The 26,706-nt window shown below is 35.5% G+C and overlaps 1 protein-coding gene across 3 annotated transcripts in view; it reads left to right on the plus strand.

The window, feature by feature from the left end:
• The window catches only part of C4H11orf65 (chromosome 4 C11orf65 homolog), a 46,684-nt gene that overhangs the window by 11,568 nt on the left and 8,410 nt on the right, over positions 1–26,706 (plus strand). For all 3 annotated transcript variants that reach the window (XM_016433875.2, XM_007494878.3, XM_001381433.4), the window contains exons 7-9: positions 1,012–1,145; positions 14,416–14,586; positions 21,894–21,949. In XM_016433875.2, the coding sequence (XP_016289361.1) occupies positions 1,012–1,145; positions 14,416–14,586; positions 21,894–21,949 (361 nt within the window). The remainder of the gene's footprint in view (positions 1–1,011; positions 1,146–14,415; positions 14,587–21,893; positions 21,950–26,706) is intronic.

Consider the following 26,706-nt stretch of genomic DNA (forward strand, 5'->3'; position numbering starts at 1 on the left):
ATTTTCATAGTTTTGAAAGGATGAGGTATAAAGTGAGTATGGTCCAGAGCCATGCCAAACCCACTTCTATAAGGATCATCTTGGAAAGGGAAGTGACGTTTCCTAGCTTATACCTCCGAAAAATAACAACCATACATTTCAAATTTTCCAAGGCAGCACAATCTCAAATATTCTGTCCCATTCCCAAATTGAAAAGAAAATTCCTCTTTAAATAATTGGAGGGACATTAGTTATTCATGTTCAGTTTGTACCAATATAATAATTCAAACTTAATATGTTCCAAAGAGATCTCCTTGTCTTCCTCTCAAGCCCTCTCCTCTTCCAAACTTTCCTGTGTCAAAAGCACCACAGTCCTTCCTAGAGCGCTGGGCTCACAGTGCTATTATCATCCCTGACTCTTCATTCTCTCACCCCTCTTCTGCCATAACCCATTGTTGTTCAGTCTTGCCTTTTCTACCCTCACAACATCTCTTGTCCTCACCTCCTTGTCTAGACTCACACAGCCATTACTCTCATGTAGGACTTTGTCACCTAACATATGGATTATTGCAACCACCTGCTTGTTGGTCTTCTTACTTAAAGGTATTTCCAGTCCATCCTACTTTCAGCTATCACTGATTTTCCTAAATCTTAGATCTGACCATATCACCATTCTCACTCAGTAAACAGTAGTGGCTCCTTATTACCTTAAGAATCAAATAGCAACTGCTCTCTTTTGACATTGAAATTCCTTCATAATTGGGCCCTTTCCCATCTTCTCACACTTTATTCCCCTCTGTATTCTGATATCCTTAGATTCTAATCTATAAAATGGAAATGCTATACCTGCCCCAAAAAGATATTTGTGAAAGATTTTTGTGGCCATAAAGTAATATAGACATGAAGCATTATTATGATCCCTTTTGTTTTTCTGCTCTGGGATTTCTCTGCTACACATAGAGATGTAATTCCAAAAACAAACACTATCACAGAAAATAGTATAAAATGTTTAATAATATTATTGATCAACAGTTTTGGAGAGCCAGTGATGAGATCACCGAAGAAGGAAATCGTCAGAAAGTTAATTTTCCCTTCTCCAAAATGATGAGAAAGCAGGACTTTGAAAAAAGAAGAAAATATAAAAAAATCCAATGGATGAGGGAAATGTAAGTAATGAAATTATTATACTGATGTGAACAATATATAAATTATTGTGGTGGTTTTGAGAATTTTTAGGAGGTTAGATTACTAATAAAACTGTTAAATATTATTTTATAGGTTTGATAATTTATCCCAATCAATCCAAGTTCGATAATAGCCCACTCTGCCATCATTAAATATATACTGTGCTCCATGTAAGACCTGGAGTGGAACCAGCCCCTACAAAAATTCTCACGTAGGTTTTAATCACCTGTGGAGGGAAGCTAAAGACTGAGGAGCAATGGGTAAAGGGTTAAGGACTAGGGAAGAAGAGACATAGGTTAAACAAACAGATAAGAGAGACAGACAGAAAAGCTACAACATCATGTCAGCAGGTCAGCGCACAGAGAGCATCTGAGACTACTGCACTATTATAGGTTTTTAGCATGGGGGTTTTTGGGATGTCAATCAAACAAGGGAAACAGTAAAGGTATTAACATAATATTGGCATCCAATTACAAGATAAAGGGTTTAACACAATACAATTGAATAGCCAGGTGCTCAGGAAGAATATTTTGCAAATCTGTCCTATCTAGTGAAAAAATTTCTCCCTTGCAGGAACCTTGGCTCAGACCTATTCAGTATTTGACCACTTTTTTAGATGTAAAGTATAAGCCTTTGATGATTGAAAGGACCTTTACAAATTGTTAGCCAGCTTTCAGACAGCAGATAAAATAGAGGTTTAATTTTTAAGTTCAACAAAATTTCAAACCAATCCAATTTAAGGATTCATAAATCAATCATGTGAAATATTAGAAATATATCCATAAGTCTGGTCCATAAACACTTTGCTCATTAGAGGCAGCTTTTGAATACATCCTTAATATCTTCATGATTCATTATAACTAAAACTCTCCAAGACCTAAATTTTAAAATATTAATCTTCTAATATGAAAAAATACTATTATACTTCTAGCATATCCGGTCATATTTGTGATTATATAATTATGAATTTATGAACACAAATGACTTTTCATTTCTTTTGAAATTTCCTATATCCTATATTCCCCCCAAATTATGTATGACTTATTTCATTATTGTAGTAGCATTAATCTTTACTTCTTTTAAGGGCATTAAAATGATATATAGGAATTTCTATTTATGTAACTATTATCATTGCCCTTTAAAGACTTCTCTATCTTGTTCTTGCTAGTAAAAATATAGTTAAAGCAGAAGACTAATTGTTCCACACTTCCTTCATTAAATCAACAAACATTTATTAAGCACCTTATGTGTCAGATATTGTGCTAGGTTCTGGGATGTTAAATTGTTATGATGGTTAGACTGAAATATTTAATAGGTGGTGGCCATGGGATTTTATTTCTAAATCCCAAAATGAATTACTAAGTAAATGGAATTATATGTTAGTTTATTTATAATAGAGGGAAGATATTAAGGGAGAGAGAGACAGAGAGAGACAGAGATCTCCTCAAGTGTCTGTCTTTCAATCTCTCCTCCAAGTGACTCTTCTTCACTCCAAGCTCTAGAGACTGATCCTGCAGGCCAACTCCGAGACAGAGTTCTTTGATCTATAGTCTTCTGGCCTCTGTGGTCCTCTATTTAAAGATCTTTTTCTCTTGTGTCACCTCCCCTAAATTTCATATCTACCAATCACAGCAGACGCTCTCTCCAGAACTGCCCACTCTTTAGTTCACACCTTTTTTTGGTTAGATTATACCTTTTTTGGTTATATCACACCTTTCGTAGTTAGTTCGCACCTTTAGTGGTTAGTTGCTTTCTTGTAAATTAAAATGGATAAATCTACTTCAAATACTGAGTTAACACTTTGGGGAATTAAAAACTAAAAATAGACTGGGGATTACAATTTAATCTTCCCAAGAAAGAAAGAGCTAAGTACCTTTATTGTTACAATTAGGGGATTACAATTTAATCTTCACAGGGGATAAAAAAGAAATATACAGTCCTTGCCCTCAAGGAGTTTACATTTTGGATATAGTGATATACAAAATAGATAGATTATAACATTTAGCACAGGGCCTGTTATATATAGTTGGCATTTAACTGTTAGTTAGGCAGATAGGTAGTGCAATAGATAGAGTCTTGGACCTGGAACCAGGAAGACCTGAGTTCAAATATTGCCTCAATGTAAATCTGGGCAAGTCATTTGTCCTTTTTTTCTCCTCAGTTTCCTAAACTGTAAAATAGTGAGAATAATATCTTCGAGAATTGTTGTGAGGGTCAATCATAGGAGATAATAATTGTAAAGTGCTTAGCACAGTGCCTGGCACATATTAAGTATTATATGTTTTAGCTACTAAAAAGTGCTATAAAATATATAGCATATATAGCATAAGATGCTATATAAATGCTAGCTATTATTGATATTAATGTTTCACTTATTTTCAAGCATTCTTTCTTTCAAAATAGATACTAAATGGTTTGGGAGAAGAGATCTCTAGTAGTTGAGGACATGTAGAAAGATCTCCTATTGAGGGTAATGCTTGGTTTAAGTCCTAAAAGAAGTTTGGGAAGCTAAGAGTCAGAAGTGAGAGGGGGGTGCATTGTAGGTATGGGAAACAACAGCTAGAGCAGAGGTGAGAAATAAAGTACCATTTATAAGAAACACTATCATGCCAATTACACTGGATCAAAGAGTACAGAAAGAGATATCATGCCAAATAAGGCCAGAGATGAAATGGGGCCAGGTCAATGTCAGACGGAGGATTTTATGATTCTAGAGGCAATAAAGGCTTGCACTTAAAAAAAATTACTTTGTTAACTTTGTGATGAATGAAATGGAGTGGAAAAAGAGTTGAAGTGTGTATAATTGGAAATTTTATGCCTTTGAACTACATTCCCCAGGAGCCCACTGACTTCCTGTCTTTATGTGCTGAAGTAGACAGGAGAATAAATAGGGTGGTGTTCCATGGTTAGCTCTCTTTCCTTGCAGGGTTGGGACATAATAAATTTTATAAAATATAATATTTGAAATTATTATATATTATATTTTATCATATAAACCATCAATATTATATTTGAAATTATTGCATATTAAATTTTATTATATATTATATATTTATATTTTATAAGATTTATTAATAATCACTAAAAGTAACAAAATAAAACCACTTGCCCATGGCTAATTGACCTGCTCAAACAGTCTGCTCCACCAATGTCCAGACCCAGCAAGGAAAGAGAACTAGCCATGAAAGACCACCCTATTTATTCTCCTGTCTACTTCAGCATGTAAAGACAAGAAGTCAATGGATTCCTGGGAAATGTAGTTCAAAGGCACAAAATTTCCAATTACACAGGTGGAAGACAAATTAGAAGGCTATTTAAATAGCACAATTGAGGAGCTATAAGTCGTGGGGGGTGACTGTATGAATAAAGAGAAGTATGAATCTGAGAGATATTGTGGAGATACACTGGTTAGATATGTGGAGGAGAAAGAGAGGAGAGATTAAGGCAGTGGCTAGTAAGGATTGTAGATCTGGAGATAAAAGAGACTTGGGCACATTTATAAGTAGCAAAAAAGGGAACGAGGACATAAAGAATAAAAATAAGGGAAAGTGAGAGGACGATTCTGAGGGCAATTTTCTGAGAAGATGAAAGGGGATAGAATCCAGGGTACTTATAAAAGAAGTTGACCTTGGTAAGAAGGTCTGTTTCTTCAATGGAAACTGGAATAAAAGAATAAAAGAGAGAACTGAGGATAATACCAAAGGGATAATAGAGAAGGGGAAAAGAAGGAACTCAAAGAAAATGACTTTGATATTCTAAGGGTTAGATGAGGCCCTCAGCTAAGAAGGTGGAGAAAAGGGTGGGATGAGAGTAAGCTTAAGGAGTGAAAAAAATTTTGGAACATTTGCTTTGGGAAGTAAGATAGAGAATCATTTAAAAAGGAGTAAAAGGATTGCCTTGTTGCAGCAAGGACTCAGTTGAGATAAGAATATATTAATGTATAGTGGGCCCTGCCAGAAAGATTGTGATTTTATACAGTTCTGTTTCAAAGCATGTTAGCAGGAAGAGAGGAGATGAATCAAGGGAGAAATTCATGGTTGAGTTTTGACAAGGTATAAACGGATAAAAACGGGAGCCAAGGATTAAAGTGGAGAATGGAGCAGGGTCACTATGGGCTTGATTTAGGGAGGGGGAGGCACAGAGAGACAGACTGAGAAACAGATAAGATCAGTTAATGAAATGTCAGTGTTTTTGATTGTGGAAATGGAACACTTGATGATGGCAAGATAAAACTATGATCAACTCTGTTGCTAAGGGAGAGTATAGAGGTTGTGGGAATTGATAAGCTCAAGAAACTGAAAATTTAGAGTATTTGAGGAAATATCAACATAAGTTCCCAGTTATAAAGGCAGAAGTTAGGTAGAGAGGAAGACTATCAGTCAGGTCCTGGACTTCTTGAAAAAGCAAAGTAAAATGACCACTGGTAGGGAAGAGGAGAGGAGAGAAGAGGTGAAAGGAGGGCTCATTTATAAAATGCCTATTATATTCCAAGCACTGTACTAAGTACTTTCACAAAATCTCATTTGATCCTCACAAACTTGGGAGCCAAGGGATATTATTACCCTCATTTTATAGTTGTGGAAATTCAGGCAAGCAAAAGTCAAATGACTTGCCCAGGGTCAAACAGGTAAGTGTCTGAAGCTCACATTTGAACTCAAATCTTCCTGACTCCAAGCCTACCACTCTATGCACTGTGTCACCAGCTACCAACAGACTTCTATAGCCTGCTATTATCTACTGGAGTCCATTAGAGAGCCACAAGGATCTGGATTAGATAATAAATTTGGAGAAAAGAACACAATATACCTTGAGATATTCTCTTGTAAAACACACACACACATACTCACACACACAAAAGTATTGGAATTTTTGTTATTTGTTTCTGTGTTGGAAGATGATCATTTAGCTGTTAAAATTTGATCTTCATTGTATATGTTCATGAACGCCAATCATTCCCAAAAATGCTCCTTGACATTTATTTTTTTTTTAAACCCTTACCTTCCGTCTTGGAGTCAATACTGTGTATTGGCTCCAAGGCAGAAGAGTGGTAAGGGCTAGGCAATGGGGGTCAAGTGACTTGCCCAGGGTCACACAGCTGGGAAGTGTCTGAGGCCAGATTTGAACCTAGGACCTCCCATCTCTAGGACTGGCTCTCAATCCACTGAGCTACCCAGCTGCCCCCTTGACATTTATTTCTTAAATGTTTTGTTATTATTTTTAAAATATCACTGTCATTTCCCAGTGACGCCCCTCAAAGAATATTTCCTTGTTTAAAAAAAAAGTATAGTTATGCAAAACCCATGAACACAGTTGAAAAATACTGTCTTTGTGGTCCTTCTTGTTTTACTATCATAATTGGTCACAAAAAAATCATAATTGGTTATTGCATTGATCAGAGCCCTCACCCCCATGTTTTGTAATGTCTAACTCTACTGTAGTTCATCCATGGGTGAAATTTTAATAACTTTGGGTCAATAGATTCTTCTCCAGATTGAATGCAGAGATTTAACCTTGTCTCAAGCATTAGAGTACTGCTAGCCCCTCCATTAGAGCTGACTTTGGAGTAGATCACATTGTTTTCTAAAAAGTATAGAAAAAATGTGAAATCCTTCTTTCTTGGGTAACTATGAATTTATAAAGAAGATAATTTAAAGAAATTTGCAATGGTCCCTCTAAAATATATCTCTTATTGAGTGTATCATATTTAGGAAATATTTTTGAGTTTCAGAATGAGTTAACTTTTAAATTGTATACCATTATGCATCTCAAATTGAATACTCATTTGGAAAATAGTAAAAAACCAATGTTTTGCAGCTGGGTAGCTCAGTGGATTGAGAGCCAGGCCTAGAGATGGGAGGTCCTAGGTTCATATCTGGCCTCAGACACTTCCCAACTGTGTGACCCCAGTCAAATCATTTAAACCCCCCATTGCCTAGCCTTTACCATTCTTCTGCCTTGGAACCAATACATGTATTGATTCCAAGACAGAAGGTAAGGGTTTAAAAAATGTTTTGGCTCTGAACTATTAACTTATTTATGCTATTAATCAACATGGGATGAATGCATTGTGTTTATGCACATACAACTAGTATAGAACATAAGATTTTCGCCAACATCATTTCAACTGTGTAGGCTTTTAGGTTTCATGATCTGTAAAGTGGAAATCTTTTCTAGCTCTGAAATCCCTTGATTTCACTATCAAATGGCTTTATTTTTCCATGGAACTTTATAATTCTTTTTAAACCCTTACTTTCTCTTCTAGTAACAACTCTAAGGCAGAATGGTAAGGACTAGGCAATCGGGGTTAAGTGACTTGCCCAGGAACACACAGCTAGGAAGTGTCTGAGGACAAATTTGAGCCAAGTCCTCTCAACTCCAGGTGTAGAGCTCTATCCTTTATTGCCACCTAGCTGCTCACATAATCTTCTAATTTAACCAGGGGTAGGCTGAAGCCATTTCATACCAGACCCCAGAAAACCAATTGTTAAATTTTTACTATAAGTATTTACAACTCAGAAATCAGCAAATATCGCACATTAGGACTTTATTTTGTTAATGTTGTTGATTTTCAATTTAGCCTTAAAGATAGCAATAGCAAAAAAACCATATATTATATAGAGTAAGCTTAAAAGGGTGCCATGTGAGTTTCGGACTTCTGGGTAAATATGGTGGCAGTCTAGACACAGGAAGCTTCCTCTCCTCACCACCTAGACTACCTCAAAAAGCCAAAAAAAATCCCAAATTCGTATGAACGAAGGGACTCTACAGTAGGGCGCAACATTGAAGGTACATGGGATTTGGGCATTTCCACGCCATAAGGGGGTGAAAAAGCTCCCACCAAACATGAGCTGATCCACCTTCCCCCACCCCACCTATGGAGCCAGAGTCAGAGCCAGCATGTGCCAGAATCAGTGAACAAGTGAAGGACACCTCTAGGTCCTTGGCAGCTGACTAAGATCACCAAAGACCTACCCCTGAGAGCAGCTAAACCTGAGACCCCAGCAGGCTGAAGAGGTGCAGACCCTGGGCACCTGCGGGGAAGATACCACAGAGAAAGGCAGCAAACAGCAGAAGGTGCAGAGACTCCAGAGCTGACCTCAGGAAAAATCCTTATTCCTTAGCTCCATAAACAGAGAGCCTGCCCTCAGATTTCTGACTGGAAAGGGAAGGAAAAACAACCATAGTGATGGCAAACAGTGCCCAGGAACAACTTCCCAACACCAAGAAAAACAAGAAGAAGGCATTGACCCTGGATAATTTTTACGGGAGAAAAATCCAGACTACAGAGGAAACAGCAGAAGACAAAATCCAAATGAATGCACCAAAACCTTCCAAAGAAAATGGAATTGGCCACAAGCTCTTGAAGAATTTAAATTGGAGCTTACCAAAAAGATGGAAGCCTTCTGGCAAGAAAAGTGGGAAATAGTTCAAAAAGAAAATAACAGTTTAAAGGGCAAGAACTGCCAATTGGAGAAATAGCTGGAAGCCACAAAAAGCAGGATAGATCAAAATGAAAAGGAAAATCAAAAGAGTATGGCAGAAAATCAAAAGATTTTTAGCAGAAAACCAGGCCTTAAAGACCAGAATTGGGCAATTGGAAACCAATGATCTTGCAAAACAGCAAGAATTAATAAAGCAAATTCAAAAGACTGACAAAATAGAAGAAAACATTAAATATCTCGCTGACAAAATAACGGATAAGGAAAACATATCATGAAGAAACAATTTGAGAATCACTGGTCTACCTGAAAACACAGAAATAAACAGAAATCTTGACATCACACTACAAGAAATTATCCAAGAAAACTGCCCTGATGTTCTTGAACAAGGGAACAAAATAGACCTTGAAAGAATTCATAGAACACCCTCTATACTAAATCCTCAAAAGACAACTCCCAGGAATGTAATTGCCAAATTCAAGAGCTTCCAAGCTAAGGAGAAAATTTTACAAGAAGGCAAAAAAGAGACAATTCATATATCAAGGAGCACCAATCAGGATTACACAAGATCTGACAGCTTCCACACTAAAGGACCACAAGGCTTGGAATATGATATTCAGAAAGGCAAGAGAATTGGGTCTTCAACCAAGGATTACCTACCCATCAAAACTTACTATATACTTCTAGAGGAAAGTGTGGGCATTCAATAGAATAGAAGATTTCCAAGTAGTTGTAAAGAAAAGATCAGAACTAAGTGGAAAGTTTGATATCCAAACACAAAAATCAAGAGAAACATGGAAAGGTAAAATAAGAAAGAGAAGGAAAGGGGAAAAATTTTTTTATTCAAACTTTCTTCGTTAAGGGCTTCAATAATATCAAGTTGTTTATATCAATATATGGGGAAAATGTTATTTGTAAATCAAAAATTATATTCATTATTATAGTAATTAGAAGAATCACTCACAGGAACAGATTGGGATAATAATAAGTGGTATAAGATGATATGCAAAAAAAAAGAAAAGAAAAAGGGAGGGGGGAATCAAAGATGGCACCAAGAGAAACTTGAAAAAATAAAATGAATAGGATATTCTATACCACACAAAGAGGTACATGGGAAGGGGAAGGGAATAATACTATTATAAGGAGAGGAAGAGAGTGCAAATAGGTCTTACTCTCAGTGAAACCAAGTCTGAGGGAAGAGCATCTAGATCTACTGGGGTATTGAATTCTATCTTATTATACAGGAAAAGTGAGAAGGGAAAACTAAGTAGGGGAAGGGATAGGAAGTAGAAAAAGGGAAGGAAAGAGAGAGGGGAGGTAACTTAACAGACCCTTAAAAAATAAGAGAGAAAGAAAAAGGGAGGGGGAAGAAAGAAGCATATTATGGGTGGGTTTTTTAGGGGGACTGATTAAAAGCAAACCACTGGTTTAAAAGGATATAGCAAAAGAAGTAAGGACAGAACTAGGAGAGGATATCAAAATGGTGGGGAATACACAAATGGCAGTCATAACTTTGAATGTGAATGGAATGAACTCACCCATAAAACAAAAACAAATATCAGAGTGGATTAGAATCCAAAATCCTACCATATGTTGTCTACAAGAAACACACATGAGTCAGGTAGACACACACAAGGTTAGAATTAAAGGTTGGAGTAAAATCTATTAGGCCTCAACTGAAAGAAAGGAGACAGAAGTTGCAATCATGATATCTGACAAAGTTAAAGTAAAAATAGATCTGATTAAAAGGGATAGGAAAGGTAACTACATCCTGATAAAAGGCAGTATAAACAATAAGGAAATATCAGTAATAAGCATGTATGCACCAAATGGTATAGCATCCAAGTTTCTAAAGGAGAAACTAGTGGAGTTGAAGGATAGTAAAACTATACTAGTGGGAGACCTGAACCTACCATTATCAAATCTAGATAAATCAAATAAATAAATAAGAAAGAGGTAAGAGAGGTGAATGAAATCTTAGAAAAATTAGAGTTAATAGATATATGGAGAAAAATAAATAGGGACAAAAAGGAATACACCTTCTTTTCAGCAACACATGGTACATTCACAAAGATTGACCATGTACTAGGGCATAAAAACATGGCAAACAAATGCAGAAATGCAGAAATAATAAATGCAACCTTTTCAGATCATAATACAATAAAAATAATAATCAGTAAAGGTACATGGAGAGGTAAATCAAAAATTAATTGGAAATTAAATAATAGGATTCTCCAAAATCAGTTGAAGTATAAATCATAGAAACCATTAATAATTTAATTAAAGAAAATGACAGTGATGAGACATCCTTTCAAAATCTATGGGATGCAGCCAAAGCAGTACTCGGCAGAGGCCAAAGAATTGGATATGCAAGTCAAAAAACTTGAAAGCAAACAAATTAAAAACCCCCAGATGAAAGCTAAATTAGAGACCCTAAAAATTAAGGGAGAAATTAATAAAATCAAAAGTGAAAGAGCTACTGAATTAATAAATAAGACCAGAAGCTGGTATTTAAAAACAAACAAACAAACAAAATAGACAAGGTACTGGTCAATCTAGAAAAAAAAAGGAAGGAAGAAAACCAATTTAACAGTATGTATCATAGATGAAAAGGGAGACCCCACCTCCAATGAAGAGGAAATTAAGGCAATCATTAAAAACGATTTTGCTCAATTATATGGCAACAAATATGGTAATCTAGGTGATATGAATGAATATTTACAAAAATATAAATTGCCTCGATTAACAGAAGACAAAGAATTCTTAAATAATCCCATATCAGAAAAAGAAATTGAACAAACTATCAAAGAACTCCCTAAGAAAAAAGCCCCAGGGCCTGCTGGATTCACAAGTGAATTCTATCAAACATTCAAAGAACAGCTAATCCCAATACTATACAAACTATTTGACATAATAAGCAAAGAAGGAGTTCTATCAAATTCCTTTTATGACACAAATATGGTTCTGATTTCAAAGGCAGGCCAGTCAAAAACAGAAAGGAAACTATAGACCAATCTCCTTAATGAATATAGATGCAAAAATCTTAAATAGAATACTAGCGAAAAGACTCCAGCAAGTGATCACGAGGATTATTCATTATGATTAGGCGAGAATTTATACCAGGAATGCAAGGATGGTTCAATATTAGGAAAACAATCCACATAATTTACCATACCAGCAAGTAAACCAACAAAAATCACATGATTATCTCAATAGATGCAGAAAAAGCCTTTGACAAAATACAACACTCATTCCTATTGAAAACACTAGAAAGTATAGGAATAGAAGGGTCTTTATTAAAAATAATAAATAATATCTATCTAAAACCATCAGCCAACATCATCTGCAATGGGGATAAACTAAATGCATTCCCAGTAAGATCAGGAGTGAAACAAGGATGCCCATTGTCACCTCTATTATTTAACATTGTACTAGAAACACTAACAATAGCAATTAGAGAAGAAAAAGAAATTGAAGGTATTAAAATTGGCGATGAGGAGACCAAGCTATAGAGAATCAACCAAAAAGCTAGTCAAAAAAATGAACAATTTTAGCAAAGTTGCAGGATACAAAATAAACCCACATAAGTCATCAGCATTTCTATATATCTCCAACACATCTAAGCAGCAAGAATTGGAAAAAGAAATTCCATTTAAAATCACCCTAGACAATATAAAATACTTAGGAATCTATCTGCTGACACAAACACAGGAACTATATAAACACAACTACAAAACACTCTCCACACAATTAAAATTAGATCTAAACAATTGGAAAACATTAACTGCTCATAGGTAGGATGAGCTAACATGATAAAAATGACCATCCTACCCAAACTCATTTACTTTTTTAGTGCCATACCCATTGAATTACCAAAAAACTTTTTTATTGAATTAGAAAAAACCATAACAAAGTTCATTTGGAAGAACAAAAGATCAAGGATATCCAGGGAAATAATGAAAAAGAAGGAAAAAGGAAGGGGGCCTTGCAGTACCACATCTCAAATTATACTATCAAGCAGTGTTAATCAAAACAATTTGGTACTGGCTAAGAGATAGAAAGGAGGATCAGTGGAATAGACTTGGCGTAAATGACCTCAACAAGACTGTCTGATAAGCCCAAAGATCCCAGCTTTTGGAACCAAAATTCACTATTTGATAAAAACTGCTGGGAAAATTGGAAGGCAATATGGGAGAGATTAGGTTTGGATCAACATCTCACACCCTACACCAAGATAAACTTAGAATGGGTGAATAGCCTGAATATAAGAAGGAAACTATAAGCAAATTAGGTGAACACAGAATAGTATACATCAGATCTTTGGGAAAGAAAAGACTTTAAAACCAAGCAAGAGTTAGGGGGAAAAGTCACAAAATGTAAAATAAATAATTTTGATTACATTAAATTAAAAAGTTCTTGTACAGACAAAATCAATGCAACCAAAATGAGAAGGGAAGCAACAAATTAGGAAACAATCTTCATTAGAAAAACCTCTGACAATGCTCTAATTAGTCAAATTTATAAAGAGCTAAAGTAGTTGTACAAAAAATCAAGCCATTCTCCAATTGATAAATGGGCTCAAGAGACATGAATAGGCAATTTTCAGTTAAAGAAATCAAAACTATTAATAAGCACATGAAAAAGTGTTCTAAATCTCTTATAATCAGAGAAATGCAAATCAGAACAACTCTTAGATATCACCTCACACCTAGGAGATTGACTAACATGACAACAAAGGAAAATAATGAATGCTGGAGGGGATGTGGCAAAATTGGAACATTAATTCATTGCTGCTGGAGTTGTGAATTGATCCAACCATTCTGGAGGGCAATTTGGAACTATGCTCAAAGGGTGATAAAAGACTGTCTGCCCTTTGATCCAGCCATAGCACTGCTCGGTTTGTACCCCAAAGAGATAATAAGGAAAAAGTAATGTACAAGAATATTCATAGCTGCGCTCTTTGTGGTGGCAAAAAATTGGAAAATGAGGGGAATGGCTGAATAAATTGTGGTATCTGATGGTGATGGAATACTATTGTGCTCAAAGGAATAATAAAGTGGAGGAATTCCATGTGAACTGGAACAACCTCCAGGAATTAATGCAGAGTGAAAACAGCAGAACCAGGAGAACATTGTACACAGATACGAATACACTGTGGTACAATTGAATGTAATGGAATTCTTCATTAGTGGCAATGCAGTGACCCTGAACAACTCTGAGGGATCTACAAGAAAGAACACTATTCCACCTTCAGAGAAACAAATGTGGGAGTAGAAACACCAAAGAAAAATAACTGCTTGATTACATGGGTCAAGGGGGATATAATTGGAGATATAGACTTTAAATGATCATCCTAGTGCAAACATCAACAACATTGAAATGGATTCTGATCAAGGACATATGTAATACCCAGTGGAATTGCGAGTCAACTATGGGAAGGTTGGTGGTAGGGGAGGGAGGTTAAGAATATGATTCTTGTAACCAAAGAATAATGTTCTAAATTGATGAAATAAAATGAAAAAAAAATTTTAAAGTGCGCCATGTATACATTCTCTTCCCCACTCCCCCATCCCAGAGAGACATTTATTAAATACCAGAACACTCCTGGATTTAACTCATTGAGTTATGAGTATGAAATGTGAAGTTCAGTTATAAGTTTCCGTTATATATGGATGATTGGATTGCTTTCTTTCTAGAGATCAAGGATAAAAACTTTGTCTAATATGTTAAATCTTTAATGTCACTTAAAGTTATCAGTATTATCCTCATTATAATCCAAAGGTTTATGTCTTAATTCCTTTCCTCTCCTTAGGTATTATGCAGGAAACCTGGAAACAAAGAGAGCAGACAATAGATGTACAGACTTAATTTTAAAAGCAACAAAAGGATTAATGAGAGCAGTTGAACAAGGTGGAATGAAATCGGTGATGGAATGGGAAGTGGATGAAATTCTGAGTTGGACAAATGCACTAAACTATGAAGAGTAAATAGATGTTGCTTTATTTCAGGGTACAAATAGGGAGGGGATCAGCATTCAGTAATCTTTATTTCTCCCTCCCATTTTTGTTACTCTCATTGCCAGATGGCAATGGGGGCAGCATTTGCGCAGCAGAGCCAGTGATGCTCTTGGTGCTCTTTCCCAATAGCAGTGTCCTTGCTACTTATCAGACTGTAAGAAATCACATGTTAGTGCCAGTTGCCCCCATATCTTTCCCAACACAACCTTAGGATAGGAAGAGAATGGAAAGAAAAAACAGAATCCAAGATAAGGGGAGGGAGTACACCAATTTAGAAAGATGAAAGGTTTTTAGGAAGAACTCTGATGATTAAACCTTTAAGACCCAACCTTACCTTTCCATGGGAATACTGACTCTTCTACCCCAAGGTCTAAATTAGATTGGCTATAGAAGGAGAGAAGGAGTCTATGAAAAGGAAATGGACAGGGGATTCCCTCTGAAAGGCAGGAGTGAAGCCACCAAAAGATTTTCTTATGGAATTCTCCCAAATATTTTCATTCCATTCAAACAAGCCCTGCCCCTAAGCATTCTGAGGCCACACTGTCCTCTAGTTCTTTCCCTTTCATTCTTTCCTCATTCCATCTTAGTGTTGTAAAAGGAGGGGGCAGCTGTAGCCACCTCACTGGAATTTCTTTATTGTGGTCCTTGGAAGCCATGTGGTCAACAGTGGGACCACAGCCTTTGAGGGAAAGCCAGCATCAACAAATAACATCAAGCTTCAGTTCTCACACTACCAAGGTGTCCCCTTCCTTTGTCCATCAATTCCTGCCTAAGGCACTTTCTTACAAAACCTTGAGAAACAGTAGTCTAACCAAGTATCCCTCAGAGTAGTTCCTGGGCTGGAATTACAATGAGAAATCAGTTCTCAGTGGCAATATCCTATCTGTATTAAATTTATGATCATATTTTATCTTTTACTTAAGTATTTATACTTCAGGGGTCTGTGGTGATCCCTTCTGTGTGAATATTCCTTATATGCTGACACAGATTGCAACCCTTATCAAAGTATTGAAAGTTCTTGAAAAAATTATCCCCCTACCAATAAAAGTCCTCATGAAAATATAATCCAAATCATAAATAGTAAGATAAATTAAAGTTAAAATAATTGAAGTCCGACATCTGATGAAAAGATAGAAATTGGAAAAGGTAACAAAAGATAGGAACTGAAAATATAAGAAAGCTAAGAGTAGAGTGGTAAATTGGTGAACTTTTGAAGGCATCATGAAGTTGTGCAAACCTCCCTCCATCCTGGCCCAACACATACACACCACCCAAAGCACTCAAAGTAGCTTCATTTGTGGCAATAAAGTCTGGAAATGAAGTAGATGTGTACCTATCAATTGTCTGACTCTTCAAGACACCATGGGCAAATAGCATGTCAATGCCATCCATTGGGTCTTTTGGAAAAGTTACTGGAATAGTTTGCCATTTCCTCCTCCAGTGAATTCAGGCAAACAGAAGTCAACTGGCTTGCAAAGGGTCACACAGTTAGTAAACCCAGATTGAACTCAGGTCTTCCTGATTCCATGCCCAGTGTGCTCTATCCACTGAAAATTTTAGCTTTTCTCCTACTTAGATTTTAGCAAAGTATTTGATAAATTAAGTAATGTGGTAAAATAATTTCTTATGGAAAAAGATGTAAAGATGCAGGTTTGATATACAATTAAATAGATGTTATAAATAAAAAAAGAAAAATCATCTCCCTGAAGCCTGCCCAGTGAAAAGCCTTTGTACATTTAACCAGCCTAGATAACGCTGAGGCAGAAGATTTCACCAGACTCATGCCCAAAGCCTCCCCAGCTCGATTGGACCCACTAGAGCAGTGGCACAAACCTGAGGAGTTGCCTCCACCCATGATGAAACCATGGATTGGGCTGTTGGTGAAGGATATAACCTTTTAAACAGTTTTACCATATTAGTAGTGATGTGACTCCTCATATGTTTAAGAATGATCGTAAGTAGAATTCAGCATGTCTAAAAGAAAACATCTTTTCTCTAAACTCACCCCTCTTCCAACCTTGGAGTCATCCTCAATTCACCCAACATATGCATTTAGTTCTACATCCACAAATCTGCCCTATTTGTCTCCTTTGCTTTACTCACACAACCCACACTAGTTCAAGTTCTAATTACTTCTCCCCTAGATCATTGTGATAGCCTTCTAATTTTTCCCCCTATCCACCACACAGCTACCAAAGTGATTTTCCTAAAGGTCTAATCAAATCATTCTACTACTCAACAAATTTTCCCGCAGCTTCCTTTTGGAGCAACTAGGTGTTGCAGTAGATAAAACATGAGGTCTGCAATGAGATTCATTTTCATGAGGTCAAACCCAACCTCAGGCACATATTAGCTGTATGACCTTGGGCAAGTTACTTAGCCCTGTTTATTTCAGTTCCTCCTCCGTAAAATCAGCTGAAAAAGAAAATTGCAAACCATTCCAGTATCCCCGCCAAGAAAACCCCAAATGGAATCACTACTGAACTGCAAAGCTTCCAATTATCTCTAGGTAAAAATGCAGACTTCTTTATTTTGCATTTTTTTAGAGTTTTTATTTTATTTTTTTCCCTTTTGAATTAATTTACTTAGTTAATTTAGAACATTATTCCTTGGTTACAATAATCACATCATTTCCCTCCCTCCCCTCCTTGATCAGAACTTATTTCCAAATTATTGATAATTACACCAGGGTGATCGTTTAGAATCTACGTCCCCAATCATATCCCCATTGACCCATGTGATCAAGCAGTTGTTTTTCTTCTGTTTCTGCTCCCACAGTTCTTTCTCTGGATGTGGATCTTTCTCATAAGTCCTTCAGAATTGTCCTGGATCATTGCATTGCTGCTAGTAGAGAAGTCCATTACATTCGATTGTGCCACAGTGTATCAGTCTCTGTGTACATTGTTCTCCTGGTTCTGCTCCTTTCGCTCTGCATCAATTCCTGGAAATCGTTCCAGTTCACATGGAATTCCTCCACTTTATTATTCCTTTGAGCACAATAGTATTCCATCACCAGCATATACCACAATTTGCTCAGCCATTCCCCAATTGAAGGGCATCCCCTCATTTTCCAATTTTTTGCCACCACAAAGAGTGCAGCTATGAATATTTTTGTACAAGTCTTTTTCCTTATTATCTCTTTGGGGTACAAACCCAGCAGTGCTAAGGCTGGATCAAAGGGCAGACAGTCTTTTAGTGCCCTTTGGGCATAGTTCCAAATTGCCATCCAGAATGGTTGGACCAATTCACAACTCCACCAGCAATGAATTACTGTCCCAACTTTGCCACATCCCCTCCAGTATTCATTACTTTCCATAGCTGTCATGTTAGCCAATTTGCTAGGTAAAAGGTGATACCTCAGAGTTCTTTTGATTTGTATTTCTCTGATTATAAGAGATTTAGAACACTTTTTCTTGGGCTTATGAATAGTTTTGATTTCTTTAACTGAAAATTGTCTATTTGTGTCTCTTGCCCATTTATCAATTGGAGAATGGCTTGATTTTTTGTACAACTAGTTTAGCTCTTTATAAATTTGACCAATTAGACCTTTGTCAGAGTTTTTTGTAATGAAGATTGTTTCCCAATTTGTTGCTTCCCTTCTAATTTTGGATGCATTAGTTTTGTTTGTACAAAACCTTTTTAATTTGATGTAATCAAAATTATTGATTTTATATTTTGTGATTTTTTTCCCTAACTCTTACTTGGTCTTAAAGTCTTTCCTTTCCCAAAGATCTGATGTATACTATTCTGTGTTTGCCTAATTTACTTATAGTTTCCTTCTTATATTCAGGCTATTCACCCATTCTGAGTTTATCTTGCTGTAGGGTGTGAGATGTTGATCCAAACCTAATCTCTCCCATACTTTTTCCCAATTTTCCCAGCAGTTTTTGATCAAATAGTGGGTTTTGGTCCCCAAAGCTGGGATCTTTAGGTTTATCATAGACTGTCTTGCTAAGGTCATTTACCCCAAGTCTATTCCACTGATCCTCCTTTCTGTCTTTAAGCCAGTACCAAATTGTTTTGATGACTACTGCTTTATAGTATAGTTTGAGATCTGGTACTGCAAATCCTCCTTCCTTTGCATTTTTTTTTCATGAATTTGCTGGATATCTTTGATCTTTTGTTCTTCCAAATGAACTTTGTTATGGTTTTTTCTAATTCAATAAAAAAGTTTTTTTGGTAGTTCAATGGGTATGGCACTAAAAAAGTAAATGAGTTTGGCTAGGATGGTCATTTTTATCATGTTAGCTCATCCTACCCATGAGCAGTTAATGTTTTCCAATTGTTTAGATCTAGTTTTAATTGTGTGGAGAGTGTTTTGTAGTTGTGTTTATATAGTTCCTGTGTTTGTGTCAGCAGATAGATTCCCAAGTATTTTATTTTGTCTAGGGTGATTTTAAATGGAATTTCTCTTTCTAATTCTTGCTGCTGAAATGGGTTAGAGATATATAGAAATGCTGATGACTCATGTGGGTTTATTTTGTATCCTGCAACTTTGCTAAAGTTGTTGATTATTTCGACTAGCTTTTTGGTTGATTCTCTAGGATTCTTTAAGTAGACCATCATATCATCTGCCAAGAGTGATAGCTTGGTCTCCTCATTGCCAATTTTAATATCTTCAATTTCTTTTCCTTCTCTAATTGCTACTGCTAGGGTTTCTAGTACAATGTTAAATAATAGAGGTGATAATGGGCATCCTTGTTTCACTCCTGATCTTATTGGGAAGGCTTCTAGTTTATCCCCATTGCAGATGATGTTTGCTGATGGTTTTAGATAGATACTGTTTATTATTTTTAGGAAAGGCCCTTCTATTCCTATACTTTCTAGTGTTTTCAATAGGAATGGGCGTTGTATTTTATCAAAGGCTTTTTCTGCATCTATTGAGATAATCTGTGATTTTTGTCAGTTTGCTTATTAATATGGTCAATTATGTGGATGGTTTTCCTAATATTGAACCATCCTTGCATTTCTGGTATGAATACTACCTGGTCATAGTGAATAACCCTTGTGATGCCTTTCTGGGGTCGTTTTGCTAGTGTCCTATTTAAGATTTTTGCATCTATATTTATTAAGGAGATTGATCTATAGTTTCTTTCTCTATTTTTGACCTGCCTGGCTTTGGGATCAGTACCATATTTGTGTCATAAAATGAATTTGGTAGAACTCCTTCTTTGCTTATTCTGTCAAATTCTATTTTGCATTTTAAACCCTTCTCAACCTGGTTCCAACTTTCTTATCCAGTCAATAAACATCACCCCTTTTCATATATTCTACAGTCTAGTCAAATGGCTGCCTTACTCTGCATCCTCAACATTCCACCTCCATGCCATTTCTCAGGCTGCCCCTTATATCTGGAATACAATTCCTTCATATCTCCACCTTTTAGAATCTTTATTCTCAGAACTCAGCTCAAATGCCATTTCTTTACATGAAGCTATTCCTGATCTCTCTGTTAGTGCTTTGACCTTAAAGTAATCTTGTATATTTGCCAAAAGCCAGAACTCTAAAAAAAAAAAAGTAAAATTTTTAATGCATCCATTTTGAAAAAAATTTATTTTTTTAAAGTAACAATTTCCTGAATATTTTCATAGAACAGACATGGATTAGGTGCTACAAAAATTATATTATAGAACACTTTTCAAAAATCAAATGCATGCAAGAATATGTATTACTAAAATGTAACTAATCAACTCCCTTTTCTTTTCCTTAATTTTTCTGCTTTCAAAAAATTTCAAAAGCTAGAGAGTGAAGGACTTAGATGAGTTTGATCAGATGAGTTGGTTACTTATGTTAGGTTTCTCATTCTTACACCTTTATTGGATTTGCTGGTTTTAGAAATTGGAGGCATAAGGACTTAATGTGAAAGGGGAAGTTGAAGTCAATGGATTCAGACATTTTTTTCTTCTATTCAAATTTTTGAATGAGGAGTCCAAGGCTGTTTCTAAAGACAGTGGAAAAATGTATGCCATAATTTATTTGGCTTGAGTATGCTGCATAAGGATTTTTTTCCTTTGCAAATGGGGGTAAGGGGATAGAGGAGATTTAGGGAGAAAAGTGAAGCACATGATAGCACCGTCAAAAAGAAGAAAGGAGGGTTATTGAAGCATGTTTTTAAATGCATAGAGGAAGTCAGAAGGAAAACACAGGCTAGCAGAATAGGTGTAAAAGTAACATTGAACTTATTACATATGTATTTTTAAAAGCAAGCTTTATATAACATATGTAATCCCTTTCCATGCTACTTTGCATATGGAAATATTTTTTCAGTGTTCATTAAATTAGGGAATAAAAAAAACAAATTTTAGAAGTGTTATGATACTGAAAAATAATCTCCATTCAGAAGAGGCAATAGTTTCTCTAGAATGTTTAACTCTAAGTATGTTTTAAGTGGGAAAGGAGAGGAGAATGTTTCCAAATAAGAACTACCAGTAGACCAGGAATTTTGCTTACCAGTTGGATATAGAAGAGGTTCCTACCAAACCTATTCACTTTCCTATTTCAGAGATTCCCAAGTCCTTATTCATAACATCTGGCACAATAATAATAACTGCAAACAGACTATCCATGAAATTTATTATCTTTCCAAAAGTTGTTGTGTGTGTGTGTGAGTAACAATTTCTGAGGTGGAAACACAAAGAAAAAGAGCACCAAGTAAGCTCATATGGTTGAACTAGAGTTTGTGAAGGAGAGGAGAGTGTAAGAAAACTGGAAAGATAAGGAGTCAGTTGTGAAAGCTTTAAATACCAACAGAGATGTTTGTATTCAATTCTAAAAGTAATTTGGAGCCATTATAATTTAAGTACATAGGAAGAGAGTCAGTTATTTATTAAGTACTTATTATATACTTAATAAATAGACTAAGGATTGGGGATTCTAAGGGAAGCAAGAATACAGTCCCTTTTTCCACGGAACTCACAGTCTAAGATCCATTTTAGGAATTTCAAATGGATGTGCCCATGGAGGAACGGTTGAAGTGGAAAGACTTTGGGTAGAAGAAAGAACAAATAGTTGAAGCGAGAGGAAATGAGAGACTGAAATGATAGCTGGGTAAGTGGAGAGAAGGGCAAATATATTACAAGATGTAGAGAAAAAAAGACGAGATTTAAGAACTAATTCAATATCTAGGATGACTTAGAGTGAGCAGTCAAAAATGATGCTGATGGTTACAAACCTAGGGGACAGGAAGGATATAAGGTGGCCTCAACATTAATAGGAATACAAGCAACATTTGTTCCTTAATTTATTGTACTAAATATATTTATTGTATGTCTAGGTATGTCAACAATTGGAAAAGCATTGCTACAAGCAACTCTTCAGCCAACCTTCAAGGTAAGTAATTTTAAGATGTGTTTTAAGTTAGTTCTAAAATGTTGTTTGCATGGTAAAGTCGGGACTAAACAGTTATAGAAGTTGATAAGGAAATATTTTGTGAGAGTTATGACTCTAGAATTTAAAATATATTCAAGTACTCTGATTTTTGGTGAGTATTTAAAGATTATATATTTCAATAATAAAAAATTACTACTACTCTTCATTCTTAGATCCTTATATCACATTGCTTCTTTCTATGATAGAAAAGTTGAAATTCTAAAGAAAAGTTGTTGAAGTGAACATTTAAATATCAATTTCCTCATGATCCTTTTTCCAGGAAAAAAAATTATATAGTTAAGTCTTTGTATTATAACCATTTTATGAAGTTTTCCAAAGTTACATGATTCATATTGTCCCCCTTCCTTCTTCTTTCCCTGCTCCTGGAGTTGATAAGCAATTCAACTTGGTTATACACGTATTATCACTCAAAACATATTTTCACATCATTCAATTTTACAGGTGAAAAATCCCATAAAACCAAAACTCCAAATCATATACCCAAATAAACAAGTGATAAATCATAGCTTTTCATCTGCATTTCTACTCCCACAGTTCTTTCTCTAGTTCTTTCTCTTTCTTTTTCTTAAGTCCTGGAACCAAATTACATTGCTGTTAGTAGCAAAGTCTTAAATTACATTTAATTGTCCCACAATGTTTCTGTTACTGTGTATAATGTTCTCCTGGTTCTGCTTATTTCATTCTGCATCAGTTCACAAAGGTCATTTCAGTTCTCTCTGAAATCATCCTGTTCATTCCTTATAGCACAATAGTATTCGATTACCATTATATACCACAGTATGTTCAGCCATTCCCCAATTAAGGGACATCCCTTTAGTTTCCAATTCTTTGCTAATACAGAAAGCACAGTTATAAATATTTTTGTACAAACAGGTCCTTTTCCCATTTTTAAAAAATCTCTCTGGGATACAGGCCTAGTAGTGGCATTGCTGAATCAAAGGGCATGCATTCTTTTAAAGCCCTTTGGGCATAATTCCAAACTGCCTTCCAGAATGGTGGGATCAAATCACAACTCCACCATTAATGTCCCAATTTTGCCACAACCCCTCCAACATGTATTACTTTCCTTTACTGCCATATTAGCCAGTCTGCTAGTTTTGAGGTGGTACCTCAGAATTATTTTAATTTGTATTTCTCTAATCAAGAGGAATTTAGACCATTAAAAAAATATGATTATTGATAACTTTAATTTCTTCATTTGAAAACTGCCTATTCATATCCTTTGATCATTTATCAATTGGGGAATGACTTTGATGCTTATAAATTTGACCTAATTCTTTATATAATTAAGAAATTAGACCTTTATCAGAGAAATTTATTATAAAACATTTCCCCCAGTTTATTGCTTCCCTTTTAATTTTGGTTGCATTGGTTTTGTTTGTACAAAACCTTTTTAATTTCATATAATCAAAATGATTCATTTTAAATCTTGTGATGTTCTCTAGCTCTTCTTTGGTCTTAAATTCTTCCCTTCCTCATATATCTGACAGGTAAACTATTCTTCATGTCCCTAATTTACTTATGTTTAAATCATATATCCATTTTTACTTTATGTTGGTATTTAGGGTGTGAGATGTTGATCTAAACCTAATTTTTGCCACACTGTTTTTCAATTTTTACAGCAGTTTTTGTCAAATAGTGAGTTCTTATACCAAAAGCTGGGATCTTTGCGTTTATCAAACACTAGATTGCTGAGGTAACTCACCCCTAGTCTATTCCATTGATCCACCTTTCCAGATTGTTTTAATGATCACTGCTTTATAGTACAGCTTAAGATATGGTACTGCAAAGTCATCATCATATTTTTTTCATTAGATCCCTTAATATTTTTGACCTTTTGTTCTTCCAGATATATTTTGTTATTCTTTTTTCTAGTTCTCTTAAAATAGTTTTTCAGTAGTTTGATAGATATGGCAGTAAATTAGTAAATTAATTTAGGTAGGAGTATTATTTTTATTATGTTGGCTTGGTCTCCCATGAGCAATTAATGTTTTTTCCATTTGTTAAGATCTAATTTTATTTGTGTTTAATGTGTTTTGTAATTGTGTTTATATAATTCCTTTATTTGTCTTGGCAAATAAATTCCCAAATATTTTATATTGTTTAGAGTGATTTTAATTCAAGTTTATCTTTCTATACTTTTGCTGCTGATTTTTGTTGGAAATCTATAGAGATGCTGATGACATATATTGGGTTTATTTTGTATCCTGAAACTTTACTAAAGTTATTTTTTCAAGTAGCTTTTTAGTTGATTTTCTAGGATTCTCTAAGTATGCCATCATATCATCCACAAAGAGGATTAGTTTAATTTCCTCATTGCCTACTTTATTTCCTTCAATTTCTTTTTCTTCTCTAATTGTTACAGCTAACATTTCTTTTACAATATTAAATAATAGTGGTGATAACAGGCACCCTTGCTGGACTCCTGATCTTGAGAAAGTTTCAAACTTATCCCCTTTGCAGATGATACTGTAACATTTAAAATAGTTGGAGACATAAACTGTGGCAGTTAAAAGATTTGGGGTCATATATTGTGATAGATATAAGAGTGGGTGAGTAAATTGTGACCGCAGAAAATATGTTTTCACTATAGTGTCTTGGGTTTAAATCAAATATAAGGTGGTCGCCAGGGAAATATTCCCAATTATGAATATACCCAAGTCAACTGGGTTTTATAGAGAATTTAATTAATAATACAATGAGGAATTAAAGAAAAGAGAGAAAGAGAGAAAAAGGAAATAAGTATGAAGGGCCTTAAGCCAACATGGCCTAGACCTGAGTCTTAAGAGAGAGATCAGTCAGTCAGTCTTTTATCACTCACCACAAGGTCTGTCTAAGCAAGGATTCTAGTGACAGAGTCTCCTCAGAGAGAGTTCCAGCCAGAGTCCTCCTCAAAGAGCCTTCCAGCCAGAGACTGTTTCAAAGGGCCTCTCAAGAGCCTTCAGAGGGACAGAGTCCCCTCAGAGGAGCTCCAGCGAGACCTCCTTAGAGATTGTCCTCCAAGAGAATCCCTTCTCCAGAGCCTCTCCTCAAGAGATTGTCCAAAAGGATTGTCTTTTCAAGAGATTTTGCTTTTTCTTATATAGAGGGTTTTCTCCTATGTCACCTCCCCTAAGTTCTTCCATCTACCAATCACAGTAGACGTTTTCCAAAGGACAGCCCATTCTGAATTCACTGCTCGGTTGACTAATCCCTTTAGTAAGTTTGAACCAGAAAAAACTTCTGAATAAGTTTTCACCTCTTTGCTCCTGGCAAGTTTACAAGTTGCCTGACTTTTAATAGGTACTTAGCATCCCTTTGTATTACTTCTAAAAATAGGCATGGCTTAAAGAACTTTTTGCCTTATTATAAGTATGGGCCCAAGTACCCTCATTGTTTAGCAAGGAGTTTTTTCCCCTAAAGCAGTCCTTAAGTATGGGTGGAGTAGAGGTCCTCCCATTTCTGATCCAAGTAGAGTTCTCACTGTCAAAATGGGGAATGTTCCCAGTAGGGAATTGTTCCAATGGAGAATTCCCCAAGGTGGAAATTTTTAACATTCACAAGTCTGAGAAATTTCAAGACTCACAATACTTGCTGATAGTTATAAATAAATACTAATTATTTTAGGGAAAGGCCCATTTATTCCTATGCATTCTAGTGTTTTCAATAGGATTGGGTATTGTATTTGTCAAAGGCTTTTTCTGCATATATTGAGATAATCACAATTTCTGTTAGTTTGATTATTGATATGGTCAGTTACACTGATGATTTTCCTAATATTAACCCAGCCTTGTATTTCTGGTATAAATCCTAACCCTAACCCTAACCCTTCCTTATTATCAGATCTATTTTTCCTTTAGCTTTGTCTGAGATCATGAGTGTTTCTCCTACCTTCTTTTTTCTCAGTTGAAGCCCATTAGATACTGCTTCATCCCCTTATCTTTACTCCATGTGTGTCTACCTGCCTCAAATGTGTTTCTTGTAAACAACATATGGTAGGATTTTGGTTTTTAATCCACTCTGCCATCTGCTTCCATTTTATGGTTAATTCATCTCATTTACATTCACAGTTATGATTACATCTCAATTTCCTCTTTTAATACTGCCCTTTCTCCTTTCTCTTTCCGTCCACATCAGTGTTTTGCTTTTAATCACTCCCTCCTTACCCCTCTTTTATATTTCTCCCCACCTCCTCCCTTATTTTCCTTCTACTTAGCTGTAGTTTAAGATAGGATTCTATACACCAATGAATCTGTCAACTCCTCCCTCTCTGAACCAGTTCCAATGAGAGTAAGGTTTAAAGTATTACCTGTCACCACCCTCCATTATAATAGTATTCTACCTACACATACACCTCTTTATATAATATAATTTACTCCATTTTACTTCTCTCTTCCCATTTCTCTTAATATAATCCTCTTTTTTCACTCCTAGGGTTTTTTTTTTAACATATCTTCCCAAACAGCTTACTACCACACTTTCTATGTATACTTCTTCTAACTACTATGATAATGATAGCAATTTTCTTAAAGTTACAGATATCATCTTCCCATGTAGAAATATAAACAACTTGACCTTCTTAAATTCCTTAAAATTTTTTCTATTTACCTTTTTATGCTTTTCTTGAATTTTGTATTTGGACATCAGCTTTTCAGTTCCTTAGGTCTTCAGGAATGCTTGAAAATCTTCTATTTTATTAAATGCCCACACTTTCCCCT

The sequence above is a fragment of the Monodelphis domestica genome, chromosome 4 (genome assembly GCF_027887165.1).
Source record: "Monodelphis domestica isolate mMonDom1 chromosome 4, mMonDom1.pri, whole genome shotgun sequence".
In the NCBI taxonomy this organism is placed as follows: domain Eukaryota; kingdom Metazoa; phylum Chordata; class Mammalia; order Didelphimorphia; family Didelphidae; genus Monodelphis; species Monodelphis domestica.